Below are 23,516 nucleotides of genomic sequence, written 5' to 3'. Positions count from 1 at the left end.
ACATTCGCCCGCATCTGCATGGGTCTCCTCTGGGTGCTCCAGTTTCCTCCCACAATCCAAAGATGTGTCGCTTAGGTGAATTGGCCATGCTAAATTGCCCATAGTGTTCAAGGATGTGTAGGCTAGGTGCACTAGTCAGGGGTAAATAGAGGACAACAGGGTCGGGGAATGGGTCTGGGTGGGTTACGCTTCAGAGGGTCAGTATGAACTTGTTGAGTCGAAGGGCCTGTTTCCACACTGTAGGGATTCTCTGATTCTATGAACTGCGACATCACAGCGGACACCCAGATTCTAATGGCATGCAAAACATACAGAAATGATGGGCCGAGTATTTGGTGGAAAAGAATTCCTACTCCAGATCTAATCCTGTAAACAAGTTAATTATAGTGCCCCATAGGCCATGAATTATTCAACTGAGCACTTAATGGAACTGGAATTCTCTGATCCTTACTCCTTATAGTTTAACACTACTTGGTACACACTGGCAGAGATACAGCAGACGGTATCAACGACGTTGCTAGTGAACTTACCCATAGGATTTACAGATGTCTAACATTTTCGTTTTTGTCTCAAGATCTCCTGGAAGCCGAATAAAGTAACTGATCAGCTGAGCATAGCCCCACGTAAAACGATGGGAGTGAGGCCTGAGAGAGTAAACCAAGAGCACAATTTATTTAAACTTCAAATGAACATTGCAAATCCAAATCAAACATTCTCGTATCTCTTTAGCCCAGCAGAAGCACTTTGGCCTCAGAGAGAGATGGCTGAGAGTTCATGTCCCACTTCAGACTTCAGCAAAACATTTAGACCGACACTCCAAGGTGGAATGCACAGTCAGAGATGCCAACTTTCAGATACACTACCTGACCAAGGCTCTGTGCATGCTCTCAGGTGAATGCAAAGGATCCCATGGGACAATTTTGAACAGCAAGGGAGTTGTGGTTGACATTTATCAGTAGGAAATACTACACCCAATTATGTATAGCAAAGTCTCCATATTGCAACAGGTACAGCTGAAAATTAAGTATTTTGGGAGCCCATATAATACAATCCAAATAAGACAAATTTTTCTTTTTAACTTTGTGACTTTTTTTCTCTCCTTGTTGCTCTGCAAAGTCAAAAGATGATGTGTCAAATTGCATGCATTTTTTTAAACCAATCACACACACACATTCATCTTGCCTCTGGGAATTGTGAAATGCAGAGAACGACAGGACTGTAACTAACCATATTTTAATAGGGATGTTTGAGAATGAAATATTAGAAATAGCTAATTACTCGTAAATCCAGAGAGTTTGAATACTATTATTTATTCATTCATGAAAACTGGATGTTGTCAGCTGGGACAGGGTCTATTGGCCATTTGCAGTTTCCCAGGAAGAAACAATGGTGAACTGCCTTTTTGAACTCCTGCAGTCCTTGGATGTAGGGACACCCACAGTATGGTAGGGAGGGTGTTCCATGATTTTTGATCCAGAGACCGTGAAGAAACAACAGTATAATTCCAAGCCAGGGTGACGTGTGGTTTGATGGGAACTTGCAGTATTTCCAGGCATCTGCTGCCCTTGTCCCTGTAGGTGGTAGGATGCACAGGTTTGAAAGGTGCTCTAAGAAGAACCTTGTTGAGTTAATGCAATGCATATTGCAGATGGGAATGCTAACACATACAGTTGAGATAGATTGAGATTTAAGTTCTTTGGCATGAAACGAAATCTCAACAAAATATGTTTAAGATTTCAAGCTAGTCTTAAATTTAGCAATTTGATTAAGAAATTATCTGACAAAACATAAATTACACGTACATGTAAGTTAGCTCGCTGAGCTTGAAGGTTTGTTATCAAATGTTTCGTCGCCATACTAGATAACATCAGAGAGAGTCTCCGGTGAAGCACTGGTGGTATGTCCCGCCTCGCTATATATAGGTCTTGGTCTCTTAAGATGGGTGATGTCATTTCGGGTTCTTTTTAAGGGAAGGTAGATAGGATCTAAATCAATGTGTTTACTGATGGAGTTCTGGTTAGAATGCCATGCCTCTAAGAATTGTCGAGCATGTCTTTGTTTCGCCCCAGTCAAAGTGGTTTCCTTTTGTGTCTGTATGTATAGAAACTAGTGATAATGGGTCGTGTCTTTTGGCGGCCAGTTGGTATTCATGTATCCTGGTGGCATGTTTCCTGCTAGTTTTTCCGATGTCGCTTTTTTTTTTAATAGTTCTTGCATGGTATCTTGTAAATACCGTTAGTTTTGCTATTGTATCTAATGGATCCTTTAGGTTTGTTAGTCGCTGTTTAAGTGTGTTGGTAGGTTTGTAGGCTACCATGATGCCACGGGGTCTGAACAGTCTGGAAGTCAATTCTGATACGTCTTTGATGTAAGGTAATGTGGCTTTGGTTTTTGGTTGTGTTGTGTCTGCTTGTTTGGGCTTATTTCTGAGGAATTGGCAGATTGTGTTTATTGGATACCCGTTTTTCTTGAAAACCTTGTATAGATATTTTTCTTCTGCTTTTTGTAGTTCTTGGGTGCTGCAGTTTGAACGTAGCTCATTGAAATAATGTCTTGATGCAGCTCCATTAAATAAAGAGGCGGGACATACCACCAGCGCTTCACCAGAGACATTCACTGATGATGTTACGTAGTATGGTGACAAAACATCTGAAAACAAACCTTCAAGCTCAGCGAGCTAGCTTACATACGTATCAACCTGAGCTACAAATTACATGTACAAAGGAAAATGTGCCCCATTATAAATTATCCAGGGATACTCTTCTTCATCATTCTTATTTCTTGTAGTACAGCTGTGACTAACATACTTTTGGACACAAGGCTGTGAAAAATGCCATATAAATGCATTTCTTTCTTTCAAGCCTCTTGTGTAATGCTGAGGATAAAAATCCAAATTCTCTCTCATAGCAGAACAGTAAAGTCAGTGTTTCTGATAATTAGCTAATATGAGTTGCCAAGACAAAGAGCAGATTAACATCTTCTGCTTCTATACATTACTTCAGCTGTAAGTAAATCAGACTACATTGTTTAGTTTGTACTGCATGGCTTTACTCTGACTAAACAAAAAACCTCATGCAGACATCTCTTACCATCTATTTCCCAGTAAGTGATTAGTTACAAATTCAGGACTATACTGTTAAACCTAGGCTTTGCTAACCTATTTCCAATAGAGAATATAGATAGACATTTCAGTTCCCAGTAGTGTTTGCTGCAAGTATAATCTAAATGGGAATAAAACAAAAGCCCTGGAGGAAAGAGTGCCAATTTGCAGTGAGGACCCAAATCTGCTGCTCTGCACCAATTATATTAATCAGGCGCCTGACACATCTTGACGGAACAATCAAACATCCTCAGCAATCCTTTCCTATAATTGTGCCAATTGGAAGTCACACATTCCTTAAATGATGAGAATGAAATATTACAGGATTTTATCTGGATGATACATGACAAGTTAATTGTGTCAAATTACTTGTTACCACTCAATGTTTAACTTTCAGAACTTTAAAGCATATTGACAAAATTTGGGAAAACAAGTCACATTCACATAATAAGCACAGATAGACACTAACACATAGCATTGGTCACCATGCACTAGACCATTTACTCTAATCACATACCTAGTGCACTGTAAATTACATATTTTTTTGATTAGAGTACTTACAGTGTGGAAACAGGCCCTTCAGTTCACACCGACCCTCCGAAGAGCATCCCACCCAGACCCATTCCCCTATATTTACCCCTTCACCTAACACTACGGGCGATTTAGCATGGCCAATTCATCTAACCTGCACATTTTTGTGACTGTGGGAGGAAACCGGAGCACCCGGAGGAAACCCACACAGACACGGGGAGAACATGCAAACTCCACACAGACATTTGCCCAAGGCGGGAATGGAACCCAGGTCTCTGGCACTGTGAGGCAACAGTGCTAACCACTTATAAAAAGGACAGCATCACGTACTGTGCCTACAGCAAGTACTTGTGTTTCCTTCTTACCTGGGATTTCCATCTATATCAGTGGTGTCAATCCTTTGGGGAGCATCATGAGAGACAGCGAGTTGCAGCCAATCTAATTTCCTTGTTTTTGGCTGAAGAATGGTCTCCAACAGATGCAATCTGCTCACACAAAACAGACAGAAAAGCTTCAGTTCAGGATCAGCCAATTATTTGCACGGGACACTGCACATACTGAAATGAAGACCACTTTCACTTTTTTCACAAAAGGAATTTCCTCTAATTCTGCACCTCTTCTTTAAAAGCAGAAACTCTTGATGGATATTTTACCAAGTATTGTGCTACAATGTTCACAGTCAAAATGATACAGCCTTAGCCCTAAGATGGAGAGGCATATCTACCCCTGGGGTGGATTGGATAGCATTGAGGAGCTCAAACACTTTTCAATTCTGGCTCTATTACTTGAGGTTAAGAATCCAAATTCAACAGATGCAATATCACCAATGTAGGTTAAATTAGGAACTGAACTCTGAACTGAGGAATTTCATTGATTTTGGAAGTGGATATTTCTAATGGCCCTTCAGTTTGTTACAACACTTAAATGCTTGAAATTGGAAAATAATGAAAAAGGAAAAGGGTTAAATTTTGCTCTCCTCAATGTATACGGAATTCACGTTATGGAATTGCTGTACCATTGAACAGGAACTCATCTGTAAAGTTTTCAGTGATTCATAGAGCAGCACCTGCATAAAATGGAAACTATAATAAACAGCATCTACTTTGTCTGTGTTCCTCTACGAGATGTGCAGTACGGTTACATTTATAAATCGAGAGAACCAGCTGATCATACTAACCTTTGGTCCTCTGGCTTGGATTTAAGCAGGTCATCCACATATGCTAAGAAGTGAGCTGGTTGTTTCTGACATAATTCCTTGATGTCAGATGGGAGAATGTGAGGATAGAACTGGACAAAGGACCTCAGTGCAATTTCACCAAATTTCTCATACATTCTGCAGAGATCACATACACAATTCAGTCAGAGGATATGGCTATCAACAAGCCTTAAACTTGGGCTTCAATAGAAGGCCACAATCTCAATCAGGAATGCACTAAAGGGCTAATGTCTGAATTATTGTTAAAATGTTACATTTATGATTCTGCAAATAGTAAGCCCAACAAAGACAAATCACTGGGGTCAAAGACCAAGTTGGTCAACTCTTCCAAAGAGCTAGCATCAGTACGATAGTATGAAGAGCCTTCCTTGTGAGGTATAAGTTTTCAAGATGCAAGTGAGTTTCAGATGGGTTGTGTGTGCCACGGGGCATATGCCAATCTGGTGCAGTTGACATGCGTTGCCCCCGGCAAGTTTCCATTCTGCTGGCTAGCAACTGGTGCAAGACCTGGAGATTGGCAGCATTAAAACCCCAAGATCATGGCACCCACAGAGCTGTATTGCTGAGGCAGAGTATCAGAAGCTGCATTACTGCAGCTGAAGACCTGATTAGGAGTGGGGAACAATGGTGTGAGCAAATCACGCGGCCTGATTTCTTAGCCAATATACAACAAGTGTCACATTCAAGTACAAAAATGGTGTCTACATTCTGGATGGGCTGTCCTTATTCCAAACAGACCAGCATCTGATTCTTCTTCATGCTAGTTGTAACTTGCATCACTGTATCTTAAATTGGTCAACAAATCAAGTAAGGGTATACAATATCTTATATATAGGATTCATATTTCTAGACTGTTCTATTGTAATCCACATGGCAAGTATTCTCTGTAAGGTATTCTCTGTAAGGGTATACAATACCTTGTATATAGGATTCATATTTCTAGACTGTTCTATTGTAATCCACGTGGCCCCAAAGATCCATTTGTTGCTGCGTTCCATTTTTTAAAAAAATCAAATTGTAAATTCATGGCAGAGAAGCTGTCTGTTCAGCCCATCATGCCTACAAAGGAATATTTTCTAATCAACGTGTTCAGAGATGTTATTGTAGAACTCTGGAGCGGGTGGGACTTGACCCGGGATCTACTGGCTCAGAGGTAGGAGCACTACCACTGTGCCACAAGAGCCCTCCAGTTTCCAGCTGTAGGTCTCAATAGCCTCATTTCTTAAATTAAATTAGCCTCTCTCATTCTTTCAGATATTGAGTTCCAGAGCCCCACCTTCTGGAAGAAACAATTCTCCTCAACTTCTGCAATCCTGCTGCCAGTTACTTTAAATCTGTTCACCCCGACTATTGAACTTGCTCTTAAAAGGAAATGGGTCCTTCCTATCTGCTCCGCCTAGATGCCTTCATAATTTTATGCACGCCAATTAACTCTCCTCTCAGTATTCTCCTGTCTCCATTATACTCTTGATAGCCAGTTGGTGAAGGAGGAAACCTTACTTGGAATTAATTTATTTGCAGAGTGAAGTCTCACTGCTCCCATATCTGTGTCCTTAAGTCTCTTTTTTACAGGTTTGGAGTAATCAAGTAAACTTTTCATGCTCAGGTAACAAACCACCAGTGTGTGCTTAACCTCAATTGACTCAATTAAAGCTCAGCTCCAAAGTTTCAGAAATGACTCCAGAATGTTTGCTTTTATTGTTCTATTGGAGAATCGATTTCAAGCTTGTTCATTTCTAAGAGAAAAACTTTTCACTAACAGTCCGAAATGTACCTTGTACTGGTTTGAGTGCCCGGCCCCTTGCCTTATTCTGATTTAAAGGAATTTTATGGATTAACATCTTTGAGAACATTTGCTGTCTTCAATGTCTCTTTACGTTTGTTTCTCTGGCTCTGCTTTTACTAACCAGGCAGGAACCTTGAATATTTCCAGTGTATGCTCACAGCTCAAGGTGGCTGGATAAAAACATTGCCAGCATTTCTTTGCAAATGTGTTGCTGCTTTAAAACCCAGACTTGCACAGCACGGTATATCATCCTCTCAGGTATCACGGGCCATTTTACCCAGAAGCTGCTTTGGAATTGCTATGAGAAATTTTTAGTGTAACAACAGTTGCAAGAGGAAACCTTTCAGTTTCTGCATCAATCTGCACTGAGTGCAAATGTGTTCAGGTCAACTTAATTGCAAATTTCACTGGCTGTGAAAATGTGGCTGCTGCTGGTTTTTATTTCAGTCTGTTTTATTAACTCCCAAGTTTAAATAATGAACTATACAGTGAAATGTACGGAGGCATTCACTGTGTTAGCCATGCAGGGAGATTTTTGCCCCTGGCTCCCTACCCCTGTGGCTCTCTTTTGTGCTAAGGCACACAAGATGCTAGCAATGTAGCCCCAATCCATCAGCATCTGGAAAGGGAGAAGGTGGGCTGCAGACCCTTTGTTATGACACATTCATTATGGAGGTTTGCAAATGGGTTTTTCTCAAGCCCGAGATATGACCCAGGGGACCACATGAAGGCACGAAGCCTAAATGGCAGAATGCGGTTTGTGTTGGCTATTTGCTAGCTTTCCCCTGTTTAAATTGCACTGGTTATCGAATCTGGAAATGGCAGCTTTTGTTGCTGCTATCATATAATGAGGATTGTGGAACCCACAACACAGAAAGAGGTCATTCAGCAACTTGAAATTCATATATGGTCCAATTCCACTAACATTTTTTTTAACGCGACTTGCAAGACCCTTTGGATGAAATCTCTGCTATCTCCCTTCAGGAATAGAAAAGAGAAAAATCCCAGTGTGGAAAAAGCTGCAATGCACGATGCACTGTCACCCTCCTCAAATCTCATCCATAGACTGAGATAAAAACAGAACCTCATTCCCAGTATTTCGCTTTCAATTAATTTGTCCCAGGATAGGTGAATTGGCCATGCTTCATTGGCTGCAGTGTTCAGGGATATGCAGGCAAAGTTGACCAGCGATGATAAATGCAGGGTGTTGTGAGGAGATGTCTGGGTGGGATGCTCTTTGGGTATATGAATAGGAAGGGTTTGGAGGGATGTGGGCCAGGTGCTGGCAGGTGGGACTAGATTGGGATCGGATATCTGGTTGGCACGGATGAGTTGGACCGAAGGGTCTGTTTCCATGCTGTACATCTCTATGACTTTAACTCAACAGTCTCTCTTCAATGCAAGAAAAAGAATAACAAGTCCATCTTGTTAGGACCTTTTACTTTCCTCAAAGGAAGCTGGTTCTCAACAGGATTCACTTTTTTTTATTAGATCGGATACAAGAAAAGGGTTGCAAACACCAGAGAAACATAGCTTAGACAATATATTTAAGAGGTTGACAGTGGAGAGACAATGGCAGACATTTAAAGAACACATGAATGAACTTCAACAATTGGACATCCCTATGTGGCATAACAGTAAAACAGGGAAGGTGGCTCAACCATGGCTAATGGGGTAATGTTAAAGCCAAACAAGAGGTCTATAAGTTGGCTAGAAAAAGGAGCAAAACTGAGGACTGGGAGAAATTTAAAATTCAGCAGAGGAGAACAAAGGGTTTAATTCTTAAGGGGAAAATATATATGAAAGTAAGCTTTCAGAAAACAAAAATAAACGGCAAAGGCTTCTATAGATATGTGAAGAGAAAAAGACTGGTGAAGACAAATGTAGGACCCCTGCAGTTAGAATCAGGTGAATTCATAATAGATAACAAAGAGATGGCAGACCAGTTGAACAAATACTTTGAATCTGTCTTCACTAAGGAGGACACAAATAATCTTCAAGAAATGCTAAAGGACAGAGGTCAAGCATGAAGGATAAAATGGAATTGTGCAAATTGATGGGATTAAAACCTAATAAGATTTTTTTAGGACCTGATGCTCTGCATCCCAGAGTACTTAAGGAAATGGCCCTAGAAATAGTGGATGCATTGGTGATCATTTTCCAACATTCTGTAGATTGGTGATCATTTTCCAACAGTCTGTATGTTCTGGAAGAGTTCCAATGGATTGGAAGGTAGCTAATGTAACCCCACGTGTTTTAAAAAAGGAGGAAGAGAGAAATTGGGGTAGTCCGACAGCTATGGCAGGGAAAATGCTGGAGCCAATTATTAAAGATGTAAGAACTGAAAGTTTGGAAAGTGGGGACAGAATCGGTCCAAGTCAGCAACTAAGGGAAACCATGCTTGAAAAATCTTCTGGAATTTATTTGAGGATGTGACCAGCAAAATAGACAAGGATGAATCAGTAGATGTTGTTAAAAGCCTTTTCAAAGTCCAGATACACAAGGTTCCACACAAGATGTTAGTAAGGAAAATTAAAGCTTATAGTATTGGAGTTCAAAATCACACAACACCAGGTAAAAGTTCAACAAGTTTAATTGGAAGCACTAGCTTTCAGGGCACTGCTCCTTCATCAGGTGGTTGTGGAGTACACAATTTTAAGACAGAATTTATAACAAAAAGTTTACAGTGTGATGTAACTTAAATTATACATTGAAAAATATCTTGATTATTTGTTGAGTCTCTCTTCTGTTAGAATGAACATGATAGCTTCACTTCTTTCATATGTAAATAACAAAACTTATTTTAAAAGTTGCATTCTTCAGTTAACTTCTTTCTCAGGAAGGAAGTGAAACTATCATGTTCATTCTAACAGAAGAGAGACTCAACAAATAATCAAGGTATTTTTCAATGTATAATTTCAGTTACATCACACTGTAAACTTTTTGTTATAAATTCTGTCTTAAAATTGTGTACTCCACAACCACCTGATGAAGGAGCAGTGCCCTGAAAGCTAGTGCTTCCAATTAAACTTGTTGAACTTTTACCTGGTGTTGTGTGATTTTGAACTTTGTACACCCCAGTCCAATACCGGCATCTCCAAATTATGGAATTGGAGGTAGTGTCTTGACATGGATAGAGAACCGGTTGGCACAGAGGAAGCAGACAGTTGGAATAAGCAGGCTTTTTTCAGAGTGGCAGGCAGTGGTAAGTGGGGTGTTGCAGGGTCCAGGGCTGGAACCCTAGCTGTTCACAATATAAGTTACTGATTTGGATGAAGGAATTGCATGCAATATCTCCAAATTTGCAGATGACACTGAGCTGAGTGGCAATGCATTTTGTGAAGAGGATGCCAAAAGGTGACTTGGATAGACTGGCTGAGTGGGCAAATACTTGGTAAATGCAGTATATAGAGGAACCTTGATTATCCGAATGAGATGGGCAGGCACTATCATTTGGATAATTGACTATTTGGTTAATTGATTCAATGCCTCTCCTCTGGGGCTCAGAGTTTTCAGAAGTTTCCTTTTTCCTTGCTCTGCCTGCCTTGCTCCCTCTCTCTGTCTCAGGGTTTGTTTCTGAACACACACACACACTTGTGTGTAAGGGACCTGCAGCATTGCTGAAGCTTCCCACTACCCTATCCAAACTCACCCCCCCACCCCTCCAAAAGTAAGACTGCTGCTGCCTTTGGGGGACTGAGTCTCAAAATAACAAACACACACACACACACACACACACACACACCTTTTTACTGCAACCTTTTGACAAGTTCCACCTTTGCCCTGTACAGGAGATTGCTGGAGAGATTATTGTCTGGTGAAGGAGGGCTTAGGATACACCCCTGTGTAGAACTCCAGGGAAAGTGTGGAGAGTCAGAGAGGACGGGAAGTCAATCATTTGGAAACTGCATGGGCTCCCATCGATGACCAGGGCTGTTCTTAGCAGCATTTCAGTCGGCCAGGTTCATTTTTAATTATTGTAAATAAAAGACGCGATCAATGTTGAAACACCTCTTTGATGTAATGTTTCTATCGGGACCTTGATCTTCTTCAGATAATCTGAAATTCGGTAATCGAGGTTCCTCTTGAATGTGGATACATGTGAATGCATCCACTTTAGTTGCAAAAACAGGAAGGCAGATTATTATCCAAATGGTGACAGTTTAGGAAAAGATGAGGTGCAACGAGACCTGGGTGTCATGGTGGAACGGTTGCTAAAGGTTAGTATGCAGGTGCAGCAGGCAGTGAGGCAAGTTAATGGCATACTGGCCTTCATAGCAAGGGGATTTGAGTATCGGAGTTGGGATGTCTTGCTGCAGTTATTTGGGGTCTTGGTGAGGCCACATCTTGAATATTCGATACAGTTTTGGTCTCCTAGTCTGAGGAAGGTCATTCTTGCTATTGAGGGAGTCCAGCGAAGGTTCACCAGACTGATTCCTGGAATGGCAGGACTGACAAATGGGGAATGACTGGGCCTGTACTCGCTGAAATTTAGAAGATTGAGGGGGATTTCATGGAAACTTATAAAAACCTGATGGGACTGGGCAGGTTAGATGAAACAACAATGCTCCCAATGTTGGGCAAGTCCAGAACTAGGGATCACAGTCCAATAATAAGGGGTAGGCCATTCAGGACTGAGATGAGGAAGAATTTCTTCCCTCAGAGTTGTGAACCTGCAGAATTCTCTCCCATAGGAGGCTGTAGGGGCCAGTTCATTAGATTTATTCAAGAGGGAGCTGGATGTGGTCCTTGCAGCTAACAAGGTCAAGGGGTATGAAGAGAAAGTGGGAATGGGATACTGAGATTGCATAATCAGCCATGATCATGTTGAATGGTGGTGCAGGTTTGAAGGGTCAAATAGCCTACTCCTGCACCAATTTTCTATATTTCTACGCTTCACTGTTAATACATAGAAGCAACAGTGTGTACCATTTACAAGATGCACTGCAGTAATTATTAGATAGCACCACCCAAACCCAAGACCACTAACATCTAAGAAGGTTAAGGGCAGCAGATACCTGGAAACAATACCACCTGCAATTCCACTCCAAGTCATTCACTATCCTGAATTGGAAATAGCAGCACTGAAGGAGCAGTGATATGTGTCAAAATCCTGAATGTCCCACTTTAATAGTGTTGATGATATACCTGCACCGACTGAACTGCAGCGGTTCAAGAAGTCAGCTCACCACCACTTTCTTGAGGGCAATTAGGAATGAGCAATAAATACTGGCCCAACCAGCAATATTCACATCCCAGAATGGATAAAAAGCAACTCTTGTCAATCAAGTCCTGAAGGAGGAAATTAGGTGGCAATGAAGCTAGGAAATATTGGACAAAGGCCAACAGTACCAAATTACAGTCAGAGTTGGACAGAGCAATATTCTAAAATTGAAAAGGTGGCTGATTAATAGCTTTGTAATAGTGCCTTAATGGTAACATAATACAGTGCAGACAAAGAGAGCGCGAGAGCGAGAGAAATAGAGAGAGAGCGCGCGAATATTGTTTCAATGCAAAGATCCTACTAGAGGAGTGAATCCTTTTAGGAACAAGATTCCTGACAGGAAGTGAAACATCCTATTAAAATAGATTGGTTTTATAACATAATAAAACAGGTTTACCTGGCTGCATGTGCTAATAGGAAAGGACTCTGTAACTGCTTCTCACCACTGAGAAACTTCAGCACTTTCGGCAGATCTCCATCCTTAATGGTATTGGAGATGGAGTGAAACTGTGTTCTCTCTGTAAGCAAATAGATTAAGTTTGAGTTATTCAGGCTTTGAGTCTGCCCTTGTCCCAGTATCTGATTTTGCAAAACCAGAATTAAACCAGTTCATCAAGTTCTGTAATTCATATCTGTCACCATTCTAACTACTGCCAGCTGCAACTAGCTAGTTCCAAATTAGTCTCGGTGCCCTTGGTTTCTCCAATTATAGGCTCGGCCCCAAGTAATCTCAGATATTCCTGATGCACAGTGACTGGTGACAAGGTGAAGTCCTCCTCCCACTACAAAGTTGCAATGCTACAGATAGATATTCCCACCATAACTTATCATCACAACAGGTTAGTCCTCTTCCCAGCAGTGGCATTTGTGAACATTTACATTCACAGGTGTAGGTAATGTTGACATACAACAGTCGAAAACTTAAAAGCAGACTGTTTAAACTGCATCTCATTCAACTCTTCCCATTGCTGGCACTTTGTTTTTGCTTTTTTCTCTTTGGTGAGGAATCAATATTTTTTTCTCTGCTCTGCACAGCCCATTTGTCACTTTCCATAGCATACTTTCAAGGGAACGAGATAGAGACAGCATAGGTTAGGATGTCAACTGCATACAACTGTCTTTGTTAAACATATACAACAAACATTTCTATCGCTTATCTGTAAACAATAATCAAAAGGAACTTTCAGTGATTTTCCTTTCCCTAACCCAGTGCAAAGTTTACTGTAGCACCAGGTAACATCAGCAAATATAACAAACATACATGTTCCAACAAAGATTCTGAGTTCTCCTTGTCTGTATGTCTTAATCACTCGGAGGATAGGTCTGCTGAAATCCTACTGGTATTTCAATGACACCTGAATTGGGCAATAGCCTCAGGAAATCAATGTAGAGATTACTAGTGAGCCTTTCACCTTCACAGAATTCAAACTGCAATCAGGTCAGAAGACAGAAAATGAAGCAGGACAGTGCAGCCCTTAATCAGAGAAAAATTGTTTGATGTCAAATAAAGAGACATCATTAAGGCAGTTTTCCTGGGGTGTGTATGATCACACAACATGGATCAACAGATAGCTGGGAGCATATAGGGGGTGAATTTAGAACAGAAATGAGGAGGCATTTCATCAGCCAGAGTGGTGGGCCTATGGAATGCATTGCCACGGAGCGCAGTGGCAGTCGGGACGTTAAATGTCTTCAGGGCAGAGATTGATAAATTCGCAAGGAATTATGGGCTACAGGGAGAGTGCAGGTAAGTCGAGTTGAAATGCCCATCAGCCATGCTTAAATGGCAGAATGGACTCGATGGGCCGAATGGCCTTAGTTCCACTCCTATGTCTTATGGTCTTATTGTTTATGATAAAGAATGGAGAAAGAGAGGTGGGGGTTCAGAATAAGTAGCAGAGGTATGAAATCAATGTTAGAAACTTACCTTGCAAACCCAGGATGAGTGTCTGCCACACCCAAGGAGTGGACCAGTTACGAGCTATGATGCTGCGCTTCACTCTCATCAAGTCTAACAAGAAGAAATAATTTCGCAAATACAGACAGGCCTGAGTTGCAGTGCCATCTTCGGGCAATTCCATTGCTGTGGATTTATCCTTCATCATACTTTCAAATATTTCTAACTCAAAACACAAAGTGCTCAGTTCTGTCATGTCCTTAAAGAGATCTGCTGGTATGGTGCAGGGAGGGGCTGTGACAAAGGGCACACTGGACAATTCAGATGAAAAAGGATCATTATCTACCACTGCATCCTTGGGTGCAACTGCCTTCTCCATTGCTCCTTTTCCATGTTTTAGGATTGCTCTGTCCTCCTGGTCTTGATTGTTGAACATTAGTGACTCTTCTCTTTGCTCTTGATGGTGAAGCAAGTCAGAATACACCTCTGGTTCTTCATGGCTGGAATGCGATGTTGGTTGCTCCTCCTCTTCTTGAGAACATAATGGTGTTGAGTCTTCCCCCTCTTTTTGAAGGAATGTTACTGGTTCCTCTTTATTCTCTTGGTGGCTAATTGCTGTTAACTTGTTTTCTTCTCCTTGATGATTGAGTACTCCTGGCATCTCTATCTCTCTACAGGTAAATATCGCTGAATCCGGATGACTGAATACTGTTGACTCCACCTCTGAGGAGTCATTTAGAGTTTGACTTTTTACTTCAAATCGAAATGTTTTTTCCAAATGAGGGAGCCAACATTGGAGTGTTTCCTTCAGAAGCGAGGTTTCAAACAAAACCAGGGGATTTTGTAGTTTAATCCTATGAAAAACAAACACAAGCAACAAGTAAATCTAGTTACAGAGCAGCCAGCCAACTCTCAGTTTTAAATATTGCTGATCCAAGCAATCTCACATCTCATTAAATTTGAAATTCAAGTGATCCTAAATCTTTAAATCAGACTTATTAATCTACATGTTTAACAGCATTTACTAGTAATCAATACAGAAGAAAAAAAAATCTATGATACAAATAGTAGACAATGGCAAATTAACTGACCACAGTCAAGGCAGCAGTAAGGTGTTGCATTGGCATCAGAATTTTTGAGCTAGTGAAGGTATCTATTCAAGGACTGACTATTGAGGCAGGGCAAAAGGGGTTTTATCCCACTTCTAACAATTATGCTTTAGTCCTGCAAGTTACACAAAAGTGTGGAGGAAGGCCTGATTTTGCAAAACTTGTGCTTTACTTGAAGGATGCTTGATACAGACAATGCGTGTTCAAAATCAGAAGTGTTTAATTTGTCGGTACTTATTAAACATGTAACAATAAAAAGAATTCACACTCACACAGCCTCTGCTGTTGCCAGTTTCAGTTCCTGCAGTTGGTCCTCCTCCTGAGGCTTGTTATCAATGCTCAGGCTGTAATGAGTCAGCATATTACAGTTATAGAACATAGAACTTTGAAAAATACAGCACAGAAAAGGCCCTTTGGCCCACGATGTTGTGTCGAGGTTTAATCCTAACGTGAAATATAGTAATTTAACTACACACTCCTCAACTCACTGCTATCCATGTGCATGTCCAGCAGTCGCTTAAATGTCCCCACTGACTTTGCTTCCACCATCACCGCTGGCAACGCAGTCCATGCATTCACAACTCTTCGCGTAAAGAACCTACCTCTGACATCTCATTTATACCTTCCTCCTAATATCTTCAAAGTATGACTCCTCATACGAGTCAAACCTGCCCTGGGGAAAAGTCTCTGGCTATTGACTATCTATTCCACTCATTATCTTGTATACCTCGATCAGGTCTCCTTTCTTCCTCCTCTCCAGAGAGAAAAGTCTGAACTTATTCAACTTTCTTCATAAGGCAAGCCCTCCTGTCCAGGCAGCATCCTGGTAAACCTTCTTTGCACCCTCTCCAAAGCCTCTGTATCCTTCCTATAGTAGGGTGACCAGAACTGGACACAATATTCCAAGTGTGGTCTCACCAGGGACTTGTAGAGCTGTAGCAAAACCTCGCGGCTCTTAAACACGATCCCCCTGTTAATGAAAGCCAAATCACCATATGCTTTCTTTACAACCCTATCCACTTGTGTGGCAATTTTGAGGGATCTATGTACTTGCACACCCAGATCCCACTGTTCTTCCACACACGCTAAGATTCCTGTCTTTAATCCTATATTCAGCATTCATGTTTGACCTTCCAAAATGCATCACTTCGCATTTATCCAGGTTGAACTCCATCTGCCATTTCTCAGTCCAGGCCTGCATTTTGTCTATGTCGCACTGCAGCCTGCAGTAGCCCTCTATACTATCGACGACGCCTCCAACCTTTGTGTCATCTGCAAATTTACTAACCCACCCCTCAACCAAGTCATTTATAAAAACTACAAAGAGCAGAGGCCCACTCAACACTGACCTCCAGGCAGAATACTTTCCATCTACAACCACTCTCTGCCTTCTGTCAGCCAGCCAATTCTGAATCCAGATAACCAAATCTCCCTGTATCCCATACTTGCTGACTTTATGAATGAGCCTATTATAATAAATTATAATTAACATCCATCACTACATGCAGACTGATTTAACCCTCACACTTATGTGTTTTCATGCATTCTGCTCCCTATCCCCACTTCTGGTTTCTGAGCTTTTTTAATAACAATTCTTCAATCTAAATAATTTTTCCTAAACTGAACAGTTAAAAGACTAGAGCAAACTGTTGCCCTTTTGGTCTTTGCAAATAACATTCAGGATCCTGGACAGATCTGAACTTGGATGTCAGTTGCTGAGGGTCAACAGATAGAGAGAGATGTCAGAGGCCTCTTCCCTTATGACATGGTGGATAAAAGCATCATTTACTGTAAAACAAGCAGCAGAGACCTGCGCTGAAAAAGTTGATCACATTTTATTCACCACACTAGTTTGTGTAGCTGGGAAGCAAATCAGAAAGGAAATCAGTCATAATGATAGTTATTGCAGATTCATGCTGGAAAATGATCGTACAAAATTAATGGACAAATAGCTTATCTCCAATGTTTCTAAAAGGAAAGAATTCTGCCAATCTTCATGGTCTATGTTGATACAATGAACAGCCAATGGAACTGACCAAACAGGAAATGTGCTGCTGGAATAAATTGTTGCCTTCAGTTTAGGAATGGTTAAAAAATACAGGAGAAAATAAATACTGACTTATGGTAAGTACACAACAAGGAATGTCTCCCATGTTAATTTAGCTGAGAGCAAGAGAACTAACTAACTTAGGGTACAAAATGAGTCCAAAAAGGATAAGGTTCTGGTTTCAGATAAATATTAGTATGTATTATTATTATTTCATGACAACAGTGGCTAAATTGCTTGAGATAAATGTTTGTTCTTACCTGCGCTCCAGGTCCTCCATTTGTGCCTGGAGTGGCTCACTATCTTTTATGTCTGATTTGAATCGAAAGTCAGAGTTGGGATGAAATGTACTGATAGTTTCTTTTGTTTTCCTGACAAAGCTGGAGACACTGTAAAACAGGTCAAAAGGTTCAACAGAAACATGTAAGGTGTTGCTTCTTCAGAGACGCAGGACATCTTATCTGACATGCTTTTAGGTTTAAACAGGCAAGAAATAGTTATCTTGCTGGCCCTCATTGCATCAATCACAGGATATGCTTGGATGAAGATGACTCCTCATCCTATCTGATCTCGACCTTCCCAAATGCAATGTTAGCTATCCCTCCCATGACAGATGCCAGTTAGTTTTCTCTATGTTTGAAATCTTGTAGTACTGGGCACCCTTGCCAGCAGGATATCCCAGCCAATGCCACCCTTTAGATAAAAAGGAATGCTTTGACATTTGTTCTAAGCTTGCTGCTCATAATCCTTGTGCCCCCTCTTTCTGCTGCCTGACACAAATGAAATTGTTCTGGGTTTGTATATGTGCCAAGTTCCCTCAAGATATTCCAAGATACTTACTGTCTTCTGAAAACAGACATGCAAGAGATTATTTGCATTTGTGCATCTGTTCCATCAGAAGCGTGACAGCTCACCATGTGGAAAAAGACCTCCAGAACCTGACCAGTGGAGTTTTACTATTCCTTGGCAAGTAAAATCAGCAAGGCTACAATTAGTTACATTAATGCTGCTTCTAGTTAGCCTTACATTTGTGGCAGGGAGATTGTTGGATTCTGTTTTAAAGGACACGGTAACTGATCACCTCAAAAAATTAAAGTTGATCACAAAGTCAGCATTGATTCATGAAGGGTAGGTCATGCCTGACAAACCTCAGTTTTTTGAGAGGTGATAAAGATGGTGGATAGAGGATGTTGTTTGTAGAAGGTGGAAGCCCACAGAATTGAGAGTAAATTACCGACATAGATAGGAAAATTGTTTGAGTGGCAGAAAACAGTTGAATTATGGGTAAGTACTCAAATTAGCAGGATATGTCCAGTAGTGCCCTGCAGGGATCTGTGTTGGGGTGTGAATTATTCACAATATTCATTAACGACTTGAATAAAGGCATAAAAAAGTCAAACATCCAAATTTGTTTATGAACAAAAATTTGGGCAGCGTTGTAGACAATGTTGACAACAGCATAAAATTACAACAGGATATCTATAGTTTAGGTGAATGGGCAAAGTTTTACCAGATGGATTCTGATATAAGTGAGGTTATCCATTCCGGACTGACAGAAGGAAAGATCAGGATATTTTTTAGACAGCACAAAGTTAAATAGAGTGGATGCCCAACGAGATAGTTCTTTAAAATGCCACAAACAAGTGCAGAAAATAGTGAAGAATGGAATGCTGGCCTTTATATCTGAAGGGCTGGAATAATATAATGCAGATGCGCACAACACTGGTTAGACCCCATTGAGAGTACTGAGAGCAGATCCAGGTCATACACTGAGATAATTTGGCACTGGGGAGAGTTCAACACAGATTTACAAAGATGATACCTGGATTTCAGGGGTTAAATTATGAGGAGAGATTAGATAAATTATCTTTAAGATAATTTAGCTTTACCTATCCTGTCTTTCCCTGTTAATATCCTGAAAACTTTGATTGGGTTTCATTCTTCTAAATGCTCAAGAATAAAAGGCTAATTTGTCTAATCCTAGAACGAAGGGAGTGTTGTTGAAGAATTAGAGCCAAGTCATTGAGGAGGGCTGTTAGAAAGCACTTTAACATGCAGAGTAGTGGAGGTTTGGAATGCTCTTGCTCAAATGGCAGTCAATGCTAATGCAATTGTTAAATTTAAATCTGACATAGACAAATTTTTATTAAGCAAGGATATGAAAGGAAATGGGCCAAGGCAGGCAGATGGAGCTAGGCCACAGGTCAGCCATGATTTTAATGAGTGGTGGAGCAGGCTCGAGGGGCAGAATGGCCTACTCCCTTTCCAATGTTCCTATGTTTATTGGGATCTTCATAAGCACATCAGAACAGGATGTGGCTTTTTGACCTATACCTCAACACGTTCCTGCACCGTACCCATATTCCTTTCAGTCTTTAAGGACACTCATCATGAAGATACTCAATAATGGAGTATCCACAACTCTCTATGGTAGAGAATTTCAAAAATACACAACCACTTAAATGGAGACCAGGAATGCAGGCTTATTCTATGCAATCTCATTTCACAGCTGAAAAAAAATCTTAAGGAGAATAATAAATATATTGATTATATGAAAACTTAAGTGAGCACAAAACAAAGACTAGTTTATTTTTAGGTCAATGTTTTCCCCCTCCTGCTCATTTCTGAGGGGTCTTGCTTCACAGATACCAATCATCCCTGATGTGCTACATCATGTAGATGTGCTACATCAAATATTAATTTTTCCAATTTAAGCAGCTGGACTTACACTGAAAGACTTTTTTTTTTAGAAAAGAAAAGACACTTACCCCGCATTTCAGAACTAAAGGGATATATGGATGCTATATTTCATGGTTGCCAACTTGCCTCATTGAGCAAGTCACATTCTAACGTATGGAGACATATAAACATCCTCTTTGCTACCTTATCAAAATGGAGATTTTAAGTCTGTACCAGTACACTGAATCTAAACCGTCTTGGGATAAGAAATTTAAAATGACTGCTGACATGAGCTAACCCAAGCTAATTTTTGAACTTCTAAATGCAGTTAGAGAGAAGTCACGTGACTAACCAAGCTGTACGTATGTATATGGTCTTGGGTTGGGAGAGAGTTACCAGAAGGAGGGAGATGCTGCTTTCTCCTCCCCTGCCCTTCAGTCTACTGTCTACAGGCCTAGAGTCAGGTAAAGCTTTTGAGTTTCTGCAGTAACATCTAGAGGAGAAAGGGACTTGATAACCAATTTTTGAAACATCACCTCAGTTAAGAAGCAAAAGCTAGCGAAGTATCAGCAGACCAGTATACAAGCCATACACAGTGACCAGTTTTTTGACTTTGTATTTAGTCAAATTTGTCTTCCTCTACATTTTAAGTATCATCGCGTGCATGGATTACAAGCATGTGTGTTGTGTTTTGGAATTTATATTAATCCATTTAATGTTTTTATCTGGGTAATTTTCAGAATAGTAACTCTGACCTCTTTGTTAAAAGCTCAAGAAAACCTAACTGGCTAATCCTGTACAAGAAGTCGATGAACTAGACTGGTAGGTCCATCTTCCAAATTTTAATACCTTTTACAAGCAATTCAGGATTAAAAATGAATGGGAAATTCAATCCATTCCTCCTTACCTAATCATAACAAAACTCCCACTGTTCACATTAGACGAAATAGCAAGTGCTAGCAAGCTATTTGACCATTGGCACACAACAGTAAAACCTAATACTGTCCTCACCTAACTTCTTCGCACATTCCAGAAGTAGTCAGTAGCCGATGTTCTTTCCCCTCTTCGTAGAGTTGCACCAAAATAAAATTCCTTAAATTTTGTCTACCTTGCCCAGCAGGTACATATGAGGAATCAATTTCAGATTTCTCTGATTCAGTTACACACTGTCATTGCCGGTCAGAGTGTTCATTGGGGTCACATGTCAAAAATTGTAATAGCGTCAGTAGTAAATAATTAAGGTTACCTTTCCTTCATAGCCTGTAAAGAGACTCGTGAAGATGTGGAACGGAATGATAATGGAAGATGAAATGGAATCAGTGTCTCACTCCGATCACCTTCAATATTCAAGGATGAATGGGAGACATTGTCTAACAAATGGAAACAAAAACAAAAGATCAATGGAGAACCGCAGTCCTCCCAATTGGTACAGGTCAAACCACAGACCAGGTGATGTGCTACAACATTAGATGTAGTAAAGAATGTAACAAATAAATGCTCCGAGCAGTATTTTCAATCTTCAATGTTGTAAAGATGAATTTAGTAGTATGTTTCTTTTGAACTGACAAATGAGCTAAATTTCTGTATGGCATTTCTCAATGGCACTGTCCTCATTTAAGTAAATCAAGCTGAGTTCCAGCAAAGCACAGATTTAGCCCCAGTTTAATTGTCCTCCCTAAGGAGGACATACCTTGCTCTTCCTCCTGTACTGAAGTAAATTCCCTCAGTCTCTCTTCCTCAGATAGATGGCTGTGCAATGAACCAGAGTCCTCATCTGATTGGCTGCCTCGACGACTAATCACACGATAAATACCTGAATCTAGGACATTAAAACTCTCCTGAAAAATAATCAAAATGTAAAATCTTGAGATGCTGCGGAAAAAAAAGTGCAAACTTTTAAAATGTGTATTGGCTCTAACACAATTACATCGGCAATACTAAGCACTGTTATAAAGTGCAAATATTCTATAATGTGGGGTTGCACAAGAACGCAACCACCATGTTATAGAAGAACTACTTGTAGTTCATTTGTTGGGTTCCTAATAATTAACAAGCTGTAAAATCAACTTAATGAAACAAGAAACATCATCCACACTGTTTGTTACCTTGTCCCTAAATGAGGACTCAGTTAGAACCGTGAGACTGCTGAGTGAAGCACAATTAAAGTACGCTGGCCTTTCAAAGGACAGCAGTCCAACTTGTCCTCATGAGTTACTTCAGAAACCCTGATATGCTAACTGGAAAAATTGGTTTTGATTAGCTTATATTTGGCCGTTTTCACAAAATAGTTCTTGTGCACAAGCCTCTGAAAGTACTACATGGCAGCAAATGAGAGTTGAAATGTGCAATTCTGGCAAGTTAGGTGGCACAGCAACATGCAGATGAGCTCAGCTTTCACCTTAATAGATTTGTTGAAAAGAGTAATTGAAAGGAAGAGTACTTTGTGTAATAGGAAAAGAAACATTTCAGGAAAAGATTTATTAATTATCCACGTTAGGTTCGGAAATAGCAGGTGACATAGTAAATCAAGTATGGGAATGGAGATGCAAACATACAGATAGAAATTTGGTGATTCTTTAATCCTCCCAGTCTCCTAGTACAAATTCCAATAAAATGATATAAAGCGAGACACACCATTAGAAACAAAACACAATTAACAAATTGTCACCATCCTTTGAGAGTACGTACAGTTGGCTTGCTTTATGGAATAGTTGGATTGCAAAGTTCGATCGATACCCTTCTCCTGGGTATGTAGATCTCGATTGCTGAAGGTTTAAAATCTCAAACCTGTTTTCAAAACAGGTACATTTGTTTGAATTGTATTGCACACATTTTACATCATGTGGTGAATGAATATCTGTATGGAGACATGATCACCACATAAATGGTGAGCACAGAAATCCTGTTGGACAACACTTGGACAATGCATGTCAATATGTGGGTCAACTCTTAACAGCAGCACCAGCAAAACCGAAAATCCTAGTTGCTTTCCAATGAAAGTCACTTGGCAATAAATTATCAGGCAGAAGCCAAGCTGATTGCTTCTCTCATCATGTCAGGAGATCAGCCTACTCAACACAGACCTGACAGTTAAACAAACAACACAGAGTAGCATACTTCCCCACCAAGTTTGTTCTGAAACAGACAGATATTTTCTCAAGAGCTAAAGCTGACTAACAACAGGATAGGTTCAAGTTCAACACATATAACAATTATTGTCATGCACCATAAAACCCCCGCTCTAAACTAAAAACAGTGATCTGGGCAGAACTTAAAGACTGCATTACAGTGGAAGACCATTACAAACCACACACATGAGAAGAAAAGCTGCTCCGGCGGCTGCTACAGGCTGAGTCAAAGGGTTCCAACTTCAATAAAATCTCCTCCAACCGGGCAATAAGGTGACTTTGTGTGGCAGCATCCAGTTGTGTCTTCAGGTGTTCCAGTTTGTCCACAGGCAGCAGCTTACGGGCCTGAAAAGATGAGCACCAACGATAAGGCCATTGCCACAAGACAACAAAGCTCATTATCAAATCTGCAATTTGGAGGCCATTTCTACATAGGACTATTCAATGCTCAATTCCTCAAATGTTACCATTCATCGATCTCTTTTATTAAATAAATATTTTCAAAGCAGGACTATCCATTTAAAAGTGACTATATTGCACCACTTCCCACAATGACTATTATTATTTACCGTCATTATCCATCGCACTCTGCTCACTTCAACTTTACAACAATTGCTGGATCATACAGAGACCACTATGCAACAGTAGCGCATATAATTACATCCTTACACAATCTACACATAGAATTACAAGGTAACATATCCCTACTAACATTGCAGGGAAGTCACATATTAACCCAAGTAGATGATCACTAATACTCTAACCATGCAGACGAACATCTGAATGTGCACAGTATAAA

The 23,516-nt window shown here is 40.4% G+C and overlaps 1 protein-coding gene across 3 annotated transcripts in view; it reads right to left on the bottom strand.

The window, feature by feature from the left end:
- The window catches only part of hps5 (HPS5 biogenesis of lysosomal organelles complex 2 subunit 2), a 62,188-nt gene that overhangs the window by 5,501 nt on the left and 33,171 nt on the right, over nucleotides 1–23,516 (bottom strand). For 2 of the 3 annotated variants that reach the window (XM_043706100.1, XM_043706102.1), the window contains 10 exons: nucleotides 22,904–23,062; nucleotides 21,280–21,427; nucleotides 20,836–20,959; nucleotides 17,171–17,299; nucleotides 15,136–15,207; nucleotides 13,785–14,608; nucleotides 12,255–12,375; nucleotides 4,809–4,964; nucleotides 3,997–4,116; nucleotides 531–644 (listed from right to left, as the gene is read on the bottom strand). In XM_043706100.1, the coding sequence (XP_043562035.1) occupies nucleotides 531–644; nucleotides 3,997–4,116; nucleotides 4,809–4,964; nucleotides 12,255–12,375; nucleotides 13,785–14,608; nucleotides 15,136–15,207; nucleotides 17,171–17,299; nucleotides 20,836–20,959; nucleotides 21,280–21,427; nucleotides 22,904–23,062 (1,967 nt within the window). The remainder of the gene's footprint in view (nucleotides 1–530; nucleotides 645–3,996; nucleotides 4,117–4,808; nucleotides 4,965–12,254; nucleotides 12,376–13,784; nucleotides 14,609–15,135; nucleotides 15,208–17,170; nucleotides 17,300–20,835; nucleotides 20,960–21,279; nucleotides 21,428–22,903; nucleotides 23,063–23,516) is intronic. The other variant, XM_043706101.1, reaches the window with a different exon arrangement.

The sequence above is a fragment of the Chiloscyllium plagiosum genome, chromosome 16, assembly GCF_004010195.1.
Source record: "Chiloscyllium plagiosum isolate BGI_BamShark_2017 chromosome 16, ASM401019v2, whole genome shotgun sequence".
Classification (NCBI taxonomy): Eukaryota; Metazoa; Chordata; class Chondrichthyes; order Orectolobiformes; family Hemiscylliidae; genus Chiloscyllium; species Chiloscyllium plagiosum.
This window is presented reverse-complemented; position numbering and strand designations above follow the sequence as displayed.